The sequence below is a fragment of the Copidosoma floridanum genome, unplaced genomic scaffold, assembly GCF_036245765.1.
Source record: "Copidosoma floridanum isolate Cflo_tuat_1 unplaced genomic scaffold, Cflo_Japanese_pri ptg000023l, whole genome shotgun sequence".
Taxonomy (NCBI): domain Eukaryota; kingdom Metazoa; phylum Arthropoda; class Insecta; order Hymenoptera; family Encyrtidae; genus Copidosoma; species Copidosoma floridanum.
In genome coordinates, this window is record NW_028321900.1 from 1,625,134 (window position 1) to 1,642,041 (window position 16,908).

General features: G+C 38.4%; 2 protein-coding genes across 2 annotated transcripts; both read right to left on the bottom strand.

The window, feature by feature from the left end:
- Positions 1-6,636: 6,636 nt before the first annotated feature.
- LOC106644342 (uncharacterized) lies at positions 6,637-10,488 on the bottom strand. The gene has a single exon (XM_014359791.2). The coding sequence runs from the start codon at positions 10,486-10,488 to the stop codon at positions 6,637-6,639; it is 3,852 nt and encodes a 1,283-aa protein (XP_014215277.2).
- A 54-nt stretch (positions 10,489-10,542) lies between these two features.
- Positions 10,543-11,814, bottom strand: LOC106644341 (uncharacterized). The gene has a single exon (XM_089595009.1). The coding sequence runs from the start codon at positions 11,812-11,814 to the stop codon at positions 10,543-10,545; it is 1,272 nt and encodes a 423-aa protein (XP_089451135.1).
- Positions 11,815-16,908: the final 5,094 nt, after the last annotated feature.

A 16,908-nucleotide genomic window follows, 5' to 3' on the forward strand; every position in this document is an offset into this window, starting at 1 on the left:
AGGCAAGTTCGTTGCCGGCGTGATGCGAGGCTCTGAAGGCCTAAGCCAGTTCGCTTTGAATTGTGAAGAAGAAGGTGTGTATCGCGTTCGAACACGCAACATGTACATGCGAGTTGTTCTGTTCTTGAAGTGCTGTTAATTTAACAGATATTATAATTTTATCTTTCTTTTCTTTTTATTCATGCCTATTCAACGTCCTGTCATTTACAGACATTAATAGACTTGTTATTCATGTTTATTATTTAGCACTGGTATAATAAAAAGGTCCGTTGGTGTCAGATGTTTAAAAAAATCTGAGGCACAGTTCAGGTGACTCTATGGAGTCTAACGACTTGAGCCACTTGGGTTACAAACAAGGATATGGGCATTGAATTAAGTGGATGAAAATCTTCTAAACAAGATTGCCAAAATCTAGAAGAATTTTTACGCAAAATTTTAATTTATTAGTACAAATTTTACTAAATATCGCATAATATTCAAATTTTGTTGTTGATAAAGTTACTTCTATTTATTACAGATGAAACTTAAGCTTTTTGGTTGATATTTATGGCTAACAATACTTTTATCTCTTTTATAAAGTTCTTTTGCCGACATCCATGAGAGTGTTATTTTGTACACATACGTTTTAAATGTTGGTGACCTTTCACAGCTTGATACAATTTTAAGCAAATTGTAATGACGTTTTATTTTGTTTTTCATTTTCTCGTGTTCAAGTTTTCTTAGATAAACACACTCTGTTTTGATGCTCTCATCTGAAGTACCTAAAGCAGCAACTTGTTTTTTTAAAGAGTAAAGTAACATCAGCAGTAGCATAAAATAATTGCATACTTTTTTACAATAATAATTTTTTTATTAAATTTTTCTCAGAGTACGACATTTTTCGATGTTTTGTTTGGGAATTTTTTGAAGTTACCCTTTTATGGGTACATTATGCGTGAGAGTAAATCAACGATTTTAGATTTTGACCTTCAGAAAAAGTGTGACAAAAGTGGATTTTGCTTGACTCTCCCCCTTCGCCACGCCCCTCTTGACGTACTTCTGATCCCCCTACACCACATGACACCGCACAACATGACGGGACAACAGTAAAGTACACGTTTTAAACTATACTTTTTTCTTAACTATCTAAAAAAAAAAAAAAAAAAAAAAAACAGTTTTCGAAAAGAAATTAACCTCCTGTAAACTGACCAAGGTCCTTGCCAACTCTGCTATGAACGTGCCCGTATAACCAACTTGATTACTGCACTTTATGATACAGTTCGTTGCTTTTTTTAAATATAAATTCTTATGTACTGTGTATTAGTAATTTATTTTCTTTAATTATAAATCAAATAAATAGATAGTTTATTTATTGAAATATATTTCTTACGTACATGTTTCAAAAATTATGAAATTAGCGTTTATAAGCAAAGCAGCTTTTATATTATGTAACACTTAACATTTACTTCCTTATCATTAATTTGTTACTTTTAAAACAAATAAATAATTACTTACACAATTTTTAATATTTTTAAAAAATTAAGAAAAAATTTATTTTTGTACTGTACGAATGCAATAATTAATTTTTATTGTGTTTCATTCGTTGAAAATTTTTTTATTTATAAGTAAAGTGATTTTTTGACTAAAGGACGTTCTTCACATAGTTACTGGGAGAAAATTTCAGAGAAGTGAGAGGAACGCTTACGTGTACAGTAAAGCTAGCAATTGTTTTTCTCATGTGGATGTACTCACATACATGCTTTTACGCACACTTCACCCCCTCTTTCTAAATTCATTTGAAAACCAACTTGTGGGTTTATTTGTTAATTCGATAGGTTCATCTACAAGTAATCTTGTGTACCCAAAAAATTAGGAGACTCCTACTAATCATAAAAATGCCATTCAACGTGATTTTTTCATGAGGTTACATGTTAAATATTGATTTTTTTAAACGTAAGATGTATAAAAGAGTGGCACAGTCAAACGAGCTGCAGTTTTTGTGGATTTTTTGAATGCTATTGCAATATACGTTTGCCATTTGAATAATATCTGTCAAAGAAACATATGCTTTATGAATGTCATCAAAAGGGACATTCACTGGCATGTTATTTATAACACCCTAATAAAAGAAGCTATACGATAGGATGGTTCTTCTTAATTTTTTGTATACAATTATATTTTGGGTATTAAATATAGATGAGGAATAAGTGTGGGATTGTATGTGATGGATGTGAGCGTGACGTTCCGATGTGGTCAGCGTAGAAAATAGGAAGTTGTTCTAAAATCACCTGAAGATTCGATGGAAGCGCGCTTATACTGGCCAGTCTGTATATTATTTTCATTGTATTGTGCCGTAAAAAATTGTTTATAATCCTTAATTCTTTTAACATGAATTAAAATCATACCCAATCAATTTTGGAAAAAATTGAGTCAATCAGTTTGTCCGGGAAGCCACAATAATAGACATGTGTGTGTGTGTGTGTGTGTGTCTGTGTGACTGTATTTGTTTGAAATCGTTACAACTTAAACAGACAGCTTTTTTCATGTCTTATGAAGTGAAAAGTGTAAATCAACTATCTGTTTTCATGGTTAACAACTATTTTAGGTGGTTAAGAGTGCACTGTACATTTAAACATTATTATAATTTTTTTACTTTATTTCAGCTTATTATTCGACCAAAACTTCATGGATTTGAAACAGAAATGTTTTTAGTAAGAAATTTTTCGTTTCAAGAAGTGTCAAGAATATATGAAAAATGTTAAACTGAAAACGTTTTACATTGCGTATAAACACACTAAAGGGCTCCAGTCAGTGAACCTTGGGTGAAGTACGGGGGGGGGCCTCTACTAAGAAAATAAATTGTCCTTGAGAAAGTTTTTGTTGGACATTCGTTCGAAAAACTATAAACCTTATTTTACAGAAGATTTTATAATCAATAGCAAATGCCACTTTTTTAGATACGTTAAATTTATAAGTTAAAAAATAAATGTTTTACTAATTCAACGTATCATAACTAAAAAGAGATTCTTTATATAAACATAAAAAACACTATTAAAGTGACATTTTATGAATAAATAATAAATATTTTGTTAATTTTATAATACTGTATTAAAGAAAATGTTTTGAAAATTATATGTTATCAGAATAACAAAAATCTACTTATAGACGATCGTGGATGACCAAGCTTAAATATTTTTATACAAAACTTCTAATTAATATTTTATTTTTAAGGAAAAAAAATATATTTGTGATCATAACTGGTATTGCATCCCTTGACCTTTTAGTGTAACAGAAAATATAATTTTTGGTTTAACTTTAGATTTGAGAAATATTTTAGTATGGTAAAACCTTTCTGGAGGATCAAAAATAAGAAAGAAGCCAGAAAAATTAAATTTAATTGTAGAAAAAAAGGCTTCGTGATTTTTCAAAACAACTTGAAAAATATGAGACGAGACTCTACGTCATATAATTGTACAATTTTTTTTTGTAAATAAATCGATAGTTTGAGAAAAAAGTTTATTTTGTATGGTTATCCTTTTAAAAAGAAGTAACGAGAGTATTATTATAAAAAAAACGTTAAAATTACAATTTCATTCACTTTATTCTAATGTTTTAGAACTTAATGGTAATATTTGGTTTTAGAATGAATACAACAGAAAAATAATAAAGAAAACAACATTCCTCTTTAAAGTCAGGTATTTAGTTATTGGGTGAATAGTATGAAATACACACACATATGACTCAAGTAAACGGTTCTTTCTAAGAAAAAAAGCCAAAAAAAATGTTATGACAAATATTTTTTTAAAGGTCGTACTGAGTGCGAATTTTTTTTTTAAATCCACAGTTATTTGAACTTTTTTAATAAACTCTTTTTTAATAAAATGATTAAAACTTCAATTTTATTTTTTTAATCCATGTATAAATTAAAGTTAAATGTTTACTAATTGATGAAAATAGAGAAAATCAGGACACAGATTATTAAACTATGAGTTACTGTAAATATAAAAAATTAGTCTTGGTTACCTTTTACTTTTTACAGGAAATGGTTTTCTTCAATCCTAAGGTTTTCTAGAACTAGTAGCAGATCTTTAGTTAAAGACAAAAGGTTAAACTGATGAAAGTAATCTTCATAGTTTCGTAAAAAGGAAAAAAAGATTTTTGCCTCTATGTAGTAAGTATGAATATTGGCAAAATCGACTTTGTAAAAATTTTATAAGAATATTTATTGTTTTTGGATGGAGTGTAAAGTAACCATATTTTGTTTTTATTTGTGTTTGATAACACATTTTATAAACTAATTAAAAATTAAAAACAGTATGGTTATAAGTTATTACACTGAAATTCAATAGAAAAAAAAAACACGTAGTTATCAAGGTAGTCAAAGTAAGAGTAAGACTTAGTTTCAATATTCTAAAATGATGGAAATGTACTGGACCTATTTAATAGGACAGAATGTTGGAAGAAATTTCCACTACATTTATTGAAGTATAAATAAAATAAAAGTATAAGGCTGAAAGAATCTGACAGAAAATTTAACTAAACAAAATAAAAAACCTACTGTAATGCCTAATAATGAAGGCAGCTCAAGCAGAATTACGTTAGTGTTAGAGAGTAATAGGGGGTAGAGGCTGAGTGAAATATTTTACTGGGTTCAGTAATGAAGAAACAAAAAAGTTTATACTTATATAAAGTAGAAGTTAAGTAAGGGCTTACAGTTTGTACAAAAAAAGGAAGGCTGAAGGAGATCAAGGGATATTATTGAAATAAGGAATGATTAAAGAGTAGCTAAGTGTCATTGTAAGAATAAGGGAGGTATTGTCAAAATAAAGGGGTATCAAGGATGGGATGAAGAGGGTTCATTAAAATAAGTAACCCAATAAAATCATATTCAAGAAAAGATGTGTAGGGGTAGTGAGATACTTATGAAGGTTCTTTGAAATATGTAAGGGATCTGTGGAGGCTATGGGGGCAATAGGGGATTCAGAGAAAAATCGTGCTACATCAATGTCGTGTGGGAGCACAGCCGATCCAACATGGATTGCCTGGTCCAAATTAAAAAGGGATTAGGGCAGAATGAACAAAAAAGGGGGGGGGGCTCACGTAACAAGAAATCAATCAAAAAAAATAGATAAAATAAAAACAGAAATAAAATTAAAAAAAAAACGGGGGGGGGGAATAAATATAAATAATAAAAAAAATAATAACAAAAAATAAGTTGAGAGTTTAAATATTGATAATAGGGGTTATGATGCGTTGATTACCTGAAATTGAACAGAGGTTAATAAATAAATAAAGAAAACCAATTTAATGGGAAAAAGCCAGCGGCATAAAAAACCCAGATTTATTAAGAAACGAAGACAAATACAAATCGATGAAATTGTTAACTAATGAGATATGAAAATGCGGAATTTTAGATACGGACTGGTCTTGTGTGCGTAAATGCGGATGTGTGTGATTGTACGGAAGGACCTACTGGTAACGACTTCCGGTGTGTGAATATGCGAGGAATTAATGAAGGTAGGAACAGGATTCCCTTGCGAACCGGCGGGCCCTGCTCGGTCGCACGAGTCAGCGCAAGGCTGGTGAAAGCGGACCGACGTCCGGAAATGCGGAATTGCCCCTTGCGACAATTCAGACGCAGCTGGCGCTGCGATCGATGGATCGGGCGAGGAGTTAACTATTCCGTTTCGAGAGGCGTACAGGTCTAATGATGCGAACAAACTCATGCGAGAGGAGAGAGCGATAGCACGTTGGTTGGGTTGGCGAGGATGTAGAATATGCCCTGGTAATGGTAGCAAAAATGGCGGACTACAGAAAAGTAGAGAGAGAGAGAGAGGGAATGTACAGCCACTGGGAAAGGATTGAATGAAAATGTGGAGCGTGTACGAGCAAGAAAGAATGAGATAATGGATGCAATGAAACTAAGTATGTAGAATGTAAAGAAATGGGGAGATAGCAACAAGTAGAAAATAGCTTGAGAACGAAGGTGAAGATAATATAAAATTGAGAGAGATATAGATATATATTGAATAGGAAAGGGTTAGAGAGAGAATGTCAGACGTATAGGAGCAATAGATCAGCAGAGAAAAAGAGAGAGAGAGGTAGAGGAAGACGTGGAAGGGGTTTGAGTATGCGGAGATATGTAGAATGTTAGGAGAGAATGTGGGAAAGATACAGAGGGAGGTTAAATGATTAAACGTATAAGAGCGAGTATAATGAAAGGATGAGGTGACTTAGCGTTGGCGTGATCCTCTGGTGGTAAGCGTCTGGTACAGCCGTCGACTCCTGGTGTACGATGACCTGGAAGCGAGAAGGCAGCAAAATGCAGGCGTTGGTAGCAATGGAGATGCGTGCGGTTAGGCGTGCAAAAAGCAATAGAGCGAGAGAGCGCCGACAAGCATACGCGTAAGTCTCGACGCCCCACCCACTGCCGCTCGTACATTGGCCAGCCGTGAGCCAACCAGCGATGAGCTTAAGCGGGCGCGGAGAAGACATGAGAGAAAAGGTGTGTTTGAGTTGAACGGTATACAAACGCTCCGTTTGATTTCCGTCTCTCGACGGAACAGGCTCCCCCCGTTGCGAGATTAAGCGAGCAAAATTGTGGGTTATAGCGTATATGTTCGTGTGAAGTGTGCGCAACACAAGACCTGTATGTGATTATTGATTTTCGAGCAATGGACACAGATCGGTGATGTTTCGTTTGTATATTCCATTCCTTATCTTGACGTCGACGACCCTGACGACACCATCGCTCCCAGGATCCACCTTGATGACTACTCCCAGCGGCCAATGACAATTCGACTGAGATTTCTCCATTAAGATGACAACAGATCCGACCTTGATTTCTCCCTTTCCCTCGAGCCATTTTGTCCTTTTTTGAAGTTCGTTGAGATATTCTAAATGCCACCGTTTCCAAAAGTCCTGCCGCGCCTTCACAATGAATTTCCATGCTGGTAGTCGGTTATCTGGAACGGAAGTCAAATCGTGATCAGGCATCATCGTAAGAGGACGACCAATAAGGAAGTGTGCGGGTGTAAGCGCTGATGGGTCGTTTGGATCGCTTGACATTGAACTGATAGGTCGCGAATTTAAAATTGATTCGATTTCGATGCAAAGGGTATTGAGTTGTTCAAAGGTAAGCACTTGCTTTCCGATAACGCGTTTGAGATGATGTTTGAACGATTTTACCGCGGATTCCCAAATCCCACCGAAATGTGGTGACACTGGCGGATTGAAATGCCATTTGATGTTTTGCTTCGCAGCGTAACTGCTGATTGTATCGTGGAAAGAGTCTGAGTGGACTAGGTTGAAGATTTCGCGTAACTCATTATTTGCACCTACGAAATTGGTTCCGTTATCTGAGTATACGTGCGATGGGATTCCTCGTCGCCCTATAAACCTTTTAAACGCTCCAAGAAACGCTTCTGTGGTCATGTCGCTAGCTATTTCGATGTGGACGGACTTTGTGGGCATGCAGATGAAAACGCAACCGTAAGCTGGTAAAATCACTCGATTTCGGAACTTCTTCTCCTTTATGTTGATTGGCCCAAAATAATCAACGCCTACGTGCTGAAAAACCGCATTTTGTTGGACACGCGCTCGCGGCAAGTCGCTCATTTTGGCCTGAAGATTCACGGGTCGATGCCTAATGCATGTAATGCAATGCCTGACGATCCGCCTAACCTGATTCTTACCATCTAACAACCAAAAACGTTGACGAATCTTATACAGCGTGCCTTGAATTCCCGCGTGCAACAAAGACTGATGGACTTCCCTAATGATAAGATCGGTCACGTGATGATAGGAGGGCAACAAAATCGGGTACTTCTGACGATCAGGAATTTGTGCGTGTCGTAGTCGACCACCTACTCGAAGTAGACCGTCCGCGTCAATGAATGGATCGAACGCAGCGAGTTTGGTGTTCTTTGTACTTCCGGTTCCCTTGATCTGCTCAATCTCCTTGCCAAACTGTTCCTGTTGAATGAAAATTAAAAGCCTTGTTTCTGCTCTGGACCTTTCTGCAATCGAGAGTGGTGCCTTGGTTCGATCAGACGCATGACGCCAGCGCAAGCAATAAGACAAGGAGCTAACTAACGCAAAGTAGGATGAGGATCGCTTGTAGAATGGTGGACTCGTGGATGATTCCTGAAACGACAAATTTGACGCAGTTGGTGTTGCGGAATGAGAGGGTTTCGAAGTCGATAAGAGACAAGTTGACGCCTTCAAGCCTGGTAAATCGATGTTGTGATTTCTCGTTGAATTTGGCCATGCTTCTTCTGGACCATACAACCAAGACTTTCCTGACTTCCACTCACGATTCTCGACGAACTCGGCCGGGTTTTGTCCCCTGGAAAGAACATCCGCGAAATTGTTTTTACTTGCCACGTGACGCCACTCTATCGTTGATGACAACTCTTGGATTTCAGCGACACGATTTCCTTCAAAGACTTTGAGGACCTGAGGGGATTTCTTGATCCACTGCAACACGATCTCAGAATCGGACCAAAATACGACCTTGTTAATGACAAAGGGAAAGGATTCCCTACACTCCTTGAACAATCGAACCAGCGTTAAGGCGCCGCACAACTCAAGTCGAGGAATCGTTGTTTGTTTGACTGGGGCGACGCGGGATTTCGCACAAGCTAAGCGCACGAGAACCTTCCCAGACCTATCCACTGATCTCACATACAAACAAGCCCCATATCCTCGGTTGCTGGCGTCGCAAAACCCGTGGATTTGAATCGTGACAGCGTGTGGCAAAAGAAGGTGTCTTGGAAACGATACCCCTTCCAATAAGTTAAGCTGCTTAGCAAACGAGGCCCACTTGGTGAACAGGTCCTGAGGTACAGATTCGTCCCAGCCTACCTTTGATTTCCAACACTCCTGCATAATAACCTTGGCTGCGAATACAACTGGACCTAACAAACCTAGAGGATCAAAAATTCGAGCTATTTCTGACAAGATGTTTCTCTTCGTGATTGTTGCGGGCAACTTGATTGGATTGACCGTGTATAGGAATTCATCGGACTTTGAATCCCATGTTAGTCCTAACGTCTTGACTACAGGATCTCCCTCGACGACAGACTCTGTTCTAAAAACTCGTCCCTCTAAATTATCTAACGCGTGTCGATGGTTCGAAGCCCATTTCCTGATAGTAAATCCCCCACGAGCCAACAGTTGAATAAGTTCGTTGCGAATCTGTACGACTTCTGCTACTGAATCAGCCCCACTAAGCAAGTCATCTACGTAAAAATCGCGTTTCAAGATGGCACTGGCCTTTGGAAAATCTGCCTTTTCGTCCTCAGCCAATTGATGGATTGTACGAATAGCTAAGAATGGAGCGGACGACACGCCAAACGTGACGGTGTTCAACTCAAATGTCCTGATTCTGCCCTCGTGGAACCAAAAGATTTGCTGATACAACCTATCACGAGGATCGACAAGGATCTGCCTGTACATACGCTCTATATCAGCCGTGATAACGAACGTGTGAGTGCGGAATCGAAAAATGTGATCGAAGAGTTTTGGCTGTATTGTAGGTCCCACCATGAGCATTTCATTCAAGGAGAGGCCTTTATCTGTTTTGGCTGAAGCATTGAACACCACTCGAGTTTTTGTGGTGGTACTAGATGGTTTGAGTACTGCATGGTGAGGCATAAAATACCCTCCAAAACTCTCATTATTGACGAGCGTCATGTGACCTAAATCGATGTACTCCTGCATAACCTTAGTGTACTCTACACGAAGTTCAGAGTTCCCAAGAAACCGTTGTTTCATGGCTTGGAATTGTCGGAACGCCTTAGCCCGTGAATTTCCGAGAGGTACAGCTGACTGCTTGAATGGTAATCTAACGACATATCGACCACTACTATCGCGTCTCGTGTTTTCGACATAATGGGTTTCGCACGCAGTCTCTTCTGGGGTGTAACCTAACTGACTACCAACCTCTTCTAATTCCCAAAACTTCGTGAGCTGTTCGTTCAACTCGACTAAATTGCACGTAGCTACGCTATCTCGATTTTGGTCTATTCCCCCTACAACCACCCAACCAAGCTGCGTTTTCTGCAAGTAAAGATCGTAGTTTTCTCGAGCCAAGTGAATCTGACCGACTGACAGAAAAGATAGAGTCTCACCTGAACCTATAAGAATGTCGACCGGACGAGGAACGTGGAACTGCGGATCAGCTAATCGAAGGTTATGCGGAATATCGATTACTTCCCGTGGAAATGGTTCGCTTGGAATCTTGCTGGTGATATTGGGGACTACAAGGCAATTTAGAGTCTTCTGGAATTCATTGACTCGCGAACGAATGACGAGTTCAATAGACCCCTTCGATATGGAGCCACTTCCTCCAAAGCCTCTAATGGGCATTTCGCAAGCCTGCAGCTGAAATTGGAGTTGTTGCACGAAACGCTCCGTCACGAAATGATTAGTGGAACAAGTATCCAACAGTGTACGACCTTCGATGAAGCTCTCCTTCTTTGACTTGACCCAAATGACCGCGCTCATGAGAAGTTGAGATGTGAGTGACCTAGACACGGCACTGAAAATATCTAAACCTAGTCATGTGTGAGAAGCGTTGTTGGACGAATTTCCACCAAGAGTTCCACCAGACTTCGCTGTTGACTGGGACGTCTTCGGGTCCGCATGCAACAAGGTGTTGTGGTACTTATCGCATCGCCTGCAATGCCCCAGGTTGCACTTTCCGACATGTGAACGCAAACAATTGAAGCACAAACGATGTGTTCTGACGAAATCCCACCGAGCTTGGACCGACAAAGTAGCAAACTCTGGACAACGATACAGCGAGTGTGCTTGACCGCATTTCACGCATGGCTGCTCTGCTGTAGTCACGAGGATCCGAGCACCGTCGTTGGTCTTCCTCGCTTTCCTGGGTTCCAGATTCGGCTTGCCGGCTGATTCGATGGCGTCTTTGAACTGCGGACAATCATTCTCCATGGTGTACATCCTCGAAACTACCCCTTCGATGAACGAATAAAATGTTTCAAGGTTCGGGAGTTCGTCCACCGCAAGCGAGTCCTCCCATCTTTGATGAATGGGCGATGGTAAGGCCCTTTCAAGTAAGCGAACGACCATACGGGGAGGTTCCATACCACCAAGAGACTCCAACGAATTCAAGTGCTGCTTCACCTTGTCAACCATTATGGACAAATCCTTGGAAGTAGCAGTTTTCAACGGCGGAATGTCGAGGATTGCATCAAGATGCTTGGAGATCAGAATACGCCGACGCTCGTACGAATCGACCAGAGTTTTCCAAGCCTTGTCATAGTTCTCCGCGCTGATGGTATAAATCGAGATCTTGTTCAACGCTTCGCCCTGTAAAGTATTCCGCAAATACATAAACTTGACCAGTTTATCGATGTCACTGCGTGAATTGATCATCGTCAAGAAAGTGTTTTTGTACGACAACCATTCTTCGTGCCCACCGCTAAACCTTGGAAGTTCCGCTACTGGGAGTTTTAAGAGACGCTGGTGTTCTACAAAAGTCGAAGAGCCCATTCCTCCTCCCTGACCTACTAAAGACGCATTGTTCATCCCGTCGGGAGCATTCAACTTCGCAATGTCGCTGGCTATCTTGTAATACCGCTTACTGATTTCTGGCCACGTCTCTACTTCCATTACCTTTCCGTTCTCAACACTAAGCGCTTCTATTAAGTCCTCACATTCTTGAAATTTACGGGTTAGGTCCCCCAAACGTAAAGTCGCGCTGACTTTGTCGACGTCTGGGCCCCCTACAAATTTTTCCAAACCGTCTAATCGATCCGAAAATAGCCTTGCCTTTATCGATAAACTCTTGGAAGTTGCAACTGCCATCCTGATGGCGTTAATACCACGGGTCCCTCTTCTTGTTTATAAAATAAAAACTACCCACTCTCCACCTTTATGGTTCCCCCAAAAAAAAACTAATGTAAAGAAATATCTTAAAACCAAGCTGATTCTAATTAGAAAAAAGTGAAAAAGGTTAACAACAAAAAGAATAAAAGAAAACAAATCTTATCTGTATTGACGACGTTGACTCAACTTCTGACAGCTGGGAGAAGGTTGATCCGTGGGAGCGATGGCGTTGGAAACAACGATGATTGATGGGGATGTTGATGAGGCAGTAAACTTCAAACCTCACAGGAGGCACCAAATTGTCGTGTGGGAGCACAGCCGATCCAACATGGATTGCCTGGTCCAAATTAAAAAGGGATTAGGGCAGAATGAACAAAAAAGGGGGGGGGGCTCACGTAACAAGAAATCAATCAAAAAAAATAGATAAAATAAAAACAGAAATAAAATTAAAAAAAAAACGGGGGGGGGGAATAAATATAAATAATAAAAAAAATAATAACAAAAAATAAGTTGAGAGTTTAAATATTGATAATAGGGGTTATGATGCGTTGATTACCTGAAATTGAACAGAGGTTAATAAATAAATAAAGAAAACCAATTTAATGGGAAAAAGCCAGCGGCATAAAAAACCCAGATTTATTAAGAAACGAAGACAAATACAAATCGATGAAATTGTTAACTAATGAGATATGAAAATGCGGAATTTTAGATACGGACTGGTCTTGTGTGCGTAAATGCGGATGTGTGTGATTGTACGGAAGGACCTACTGGTAACGACTTCCGGTGTGTGAATATGCGAGGAATTAATGAAGGTAGGAACAGGATTCCCTTGCGAACCGGCGGGCCCTGCTCGGTCGCACGAGTCAGCGCAAGGCTGGTGAAAGCGGACCGACGTCCGGAAATGCGGAATTGCCCCTTGCGACAATTCAGACGCAGCTGGCGCTGCGATCGATGGATCGGGCGAGGAGTTAACTATTCCGTTTCGAGAGGCGTACAGGTCTAATGATGCGAACAAACTCATGCGAGAGGAGAGAGCGATAGCACGTTGGTTGGGTTGGCGAGGATGTAGAATATGCCCTGGTAATGGTAGCAAAAATGGCGGACTACAGAAAAGTAGAGAGAGAGAGAGAGGGAATGTACAGCCACTGGGAAAGGATTGAATGAAAATGTGGAGCGTGTACGAGCAAGAAAGAATGAGATAATGGATGCAATGAAACTAAGTATGTAGAATGTAAAGAAATGGGGAGATAGCAACAAGTAGAAAATAGCTTGAGAACGAAGGTGAAGATAATATAAAATTGAGAGAGATATAGATATATATTGAATAGGAAAGGGTTAGAGAGAGAATGTCAGACGTATAGGAGCAATAGATCAGCAGAGAAAAAGAGAGAGAGAGGTAGAGGAAGACGTGGAAGGGGTTTGAGTATGCGGAGATATGTAGAATGTTAGGAGAGAATGTGGGAAAGATACAGAGGGAGGTTAAATGATTAAACGTATAAGAGCGAGTATAATGAAAGGATGAGGTGACTTAGCGTTGGCGTGATCCTCTGGTGGTAAGCGTCTGGTACAGCCGTCGACTCCTGGTGTACGATGACCTGGAAGCGAGAAGGCAGCAAAATGCAGGCGTTGGTAGCAATGGAGATGCGTGCGGTTAGGCGTGCAAAAAGCAATAGAGCGAGAGAGCGCCGACAAGCATACGCGTAAGTCTCGACGCCCCACCCACTGCCGCTCGTACATTGGCCAGCCGTGAGCCAACCAGCGATGAGCTTAAGCGGGCGCGGAGAAGACATGAGAGAAAAGGTGTGTTTGAGTTGAACGGTATACAAACGCTCCGTTTGATTTCCGTCTCTCGACGGAACATCAATATTACGGAGAAAAAGATAAAATTTCACCTCAATTTGTGAGGGCCTACAAGAGGGCAGTTGAGTATCAATTGGATTATGTGTGGGTCTTCGAAGGGGCTATGGTCAACCAGGAAAGGTTTTGGAGGCTGTTGGGTCGTTGTATTTGATTTTTTACATCGATAACTATAAAATACTACATAAATGTATATTTAGTGGGTCTTTACTACCTGCATGCTCTTTGCACCAATCTCCTACTACTCTTACTAGAAATATAAGTCTTTTGATTAAAAATATGAAATAAAAATGTATGTAACATTCAAATTTTTTTCAATTCATGTATGCTTTATACATCAATAAAAATTTAGAATTTGTAGGTCAAACTCTACTTAGTTTCTTAAGTATTTTCTCAAGTATTTAAAGTCCATCCCAGATATCTCAATGGAAACAATGAGAGATTTACCACTACGTCAACAAATCATGATAACTTTGCTAGTATATTTTGTTTTAAATATTGATTGGCTTATCGATAAAAAAATTGTAAGCTTCAAAATTTTTCATCGTCTTAAATTTTGATATTATCATTGTGCAACTTTAAGCTGATGTGAAAAAGTTTTTGCTTCGTTTTTTTAACTTTTTTTACTTAAATATATATTTTTAAATTGTTAAATTAACTTTTTAAATTAACTATTTGCTTAATGCTCACATTTTTTAATGGCCGTCATATGATTACAAATAAATAACTGACTTTTTACTCTCAACCATTGAAGTTAAGGACGTTTGGTAGAGATAACGGTGGGGAACCACTTGCGGAGCAAGGGGGAAGTAGCGATGAGTGAAGACTTGGCATCGCCACACGGGTCTCCAATATGTTAGTGTTCATGTACACACATATATACACACATCAGGTGGTGTGCACTCTGCAGTATCTGCACTGTCTGCTGCGTCGGTTACGGCAGCATATGTGTAGATTTGTAATGTATTTGTGCTAAAGATGTAAGTATTTGATTTTTATTCGTTATAATGACGTAATGAAAATGAGTAAATAATTAAAAGACTTGTGACAGATATATGTACATACAATTATATTCGTAGCTAACATTTGTAGAGCTAATTTTTACGTAATTAATGATAAATTGATGGAAGGTGACGTTGGTTTAAGATCTTTTCTATTAAATGAACGAAATCTTTTTATCAAAAGAGAAGCGAATGTAAATAAAATTCTTGAATTTTTATGTGACTTGAAAAGTCTTATTGAAAGTGATATGTTAAATAATTAGGACAGACTCTAGCCTTTGCGATTACTACAAGCATTTAATTTTGTTATCTTGTATGAAAAAATTGTATTGTATAAAAACTAGAAATAAAAAATTTTATTAAGAAAAATAAATATGTGTTATTATAATACATTGTTTTGTTATGGATACAGGTGAAACCTATGTACATACACTCACACATGTGTATAAGCTTATGTTTTATACAGAAATACATAAATATCTACAATAATGTTTAAATATTTACTGATTTACGTCCTGGAATATTTTGAAATTTCCGCTTCTTGCGATGTTGCCGTAGCGTTTTTGTCCAACTATTATGTAATTTTTTTGTTTATCAACTAATTGGACAATTATCGTGAAACTTTGTGTACATAAATTTTTTTTTTCCTACATTATAGTGCTCTACGTCCGGCCCCTTTAATAAGAGCACTACTATGGGCACTTAGCACTTTGGAGAAGAAAGGCAAGAGGGATGGGAGGCCTCCCATTACTGGAAGGGGGTAGGGGGAAATTAGGCAATTATGCTGCGAGAAGGTTGCCTACACCCTCCTCGAGGAGCATTGCGTGGTGAAAAAGCACATGTGAAAGACACAGAGATACTTGCCCGAAAAGTCGCACTGGCCGGGAATCGAACCACGGTCGCCCGCGTGTCAATCCACGACCTAGCCGACTGAGCCACTGCGCGCTTGTGTACATATAGTTGATAACATAATCTGTGATATGTAAAAAAATTGGAGACATTCATCACGCCAATTTTTTTTAAACTGAGTTCTTAGAAGTTCCCCCATAAATGACTGAACTTGAAAATTCAATATCTCGGAAACGAAACCGACGAACCTCTTCAAATTTTACAGCTTCATTGTCACAACAATAAGAATGTCTGGTTAAAATTTCAAAAAGATTCACCACAGGGTTCTGTCCCTACCGAACGTCCTTAAAAAATTAGTACCAAAAATTTGATCCTGTTATTTTTAATCATAAAGTGCTTTGTCTTTATGTTTCAGAATATTTGCAGTAAATGTTACAAAATCGAACAAATTATTATACAACTTCGTCAACTGTCAAAACTTTCTAATATCAAACAACGCTTTATGTGTTTATTTTATAAACATAAAGGTTGTGATATTATTTCACGTTTAATAACAATTATTTCAAGTTTTTCTTGACTTAAATAAGCTTCTGAATAGTAAAGTCATTTATAAAAAACGAAATAAAGGAAAAAAACTATTACAATTCACATCAGTAAATTAATTTATTACATTTAAATTTAAAAAATTCTATTATTTTTTTAATATTCCTCTTTCCTTTTGCACTTTATGCCATCAGTGATGAAGTAGTACTAGCTAAGGCTAAGCAAATGGGCTCAGGCTGATAAAACAGCAGGGCAAAGGTACGCGTGAGAAAAACAATTCACTAGCAGTTAAATGTTGAAATCAAACCTTTTTAACTCTAACTTTTTCTGCCACTAATCTAAAATAAAAACAAGGCTATGCTACGGCAGGGGGTATGTCTCTACGTCCACACTGTTTGGCTTCCAAACTGAAAAAAGGAGAGAATACCAGAGCAGCTCACACTGCCAACAAGCAGTGGCACGGAGCGACCAAGCAAAATTCTACTGGCTCTGCGCTACTGCATGTGGATGATAATGCAGCAACATAATTAAGATATCAAGGGCCATCGGCCTTAAATAATAAACGGCCAAAACATGCCGCCCGCCAAACATCGTTTACAGCGCGTTGTCTTAGAAGGATATCCCAGTTAAGGCTGCAAGGTTCGGAATAGGTTAAGAAGATAATGTTTTAACGTGGCTTACAATAATTGCAAAAAAAATTGAATAACTTAACAGTCCTATGCTAGGCTAAAGAGGTAACATTTTCTTAGTTATAGTTTTTAAATAATCATTATGTAAGTGTGAGGCCATTGATGAGTATTATCTAATTTTCGGTGATAACACA

Bases quoted from the DNA above. Each gene is read 5' to 3' on its own strand.
- LOC106644342 (XM_014359791.2), bottom strand. From the start codon at position 10,488: ATGAGCGCGGTCATTTGGGTCAAGTCAAAGAAGGAGAGCTTCATCGAA.
- LOC106644341 (XM_089595009.1), bottom strand. From the start codon at position 11,814: ATGGCAGTTGCAACTTCCAAGAGTTTATCGATAAAGGCAAGGCTATTT.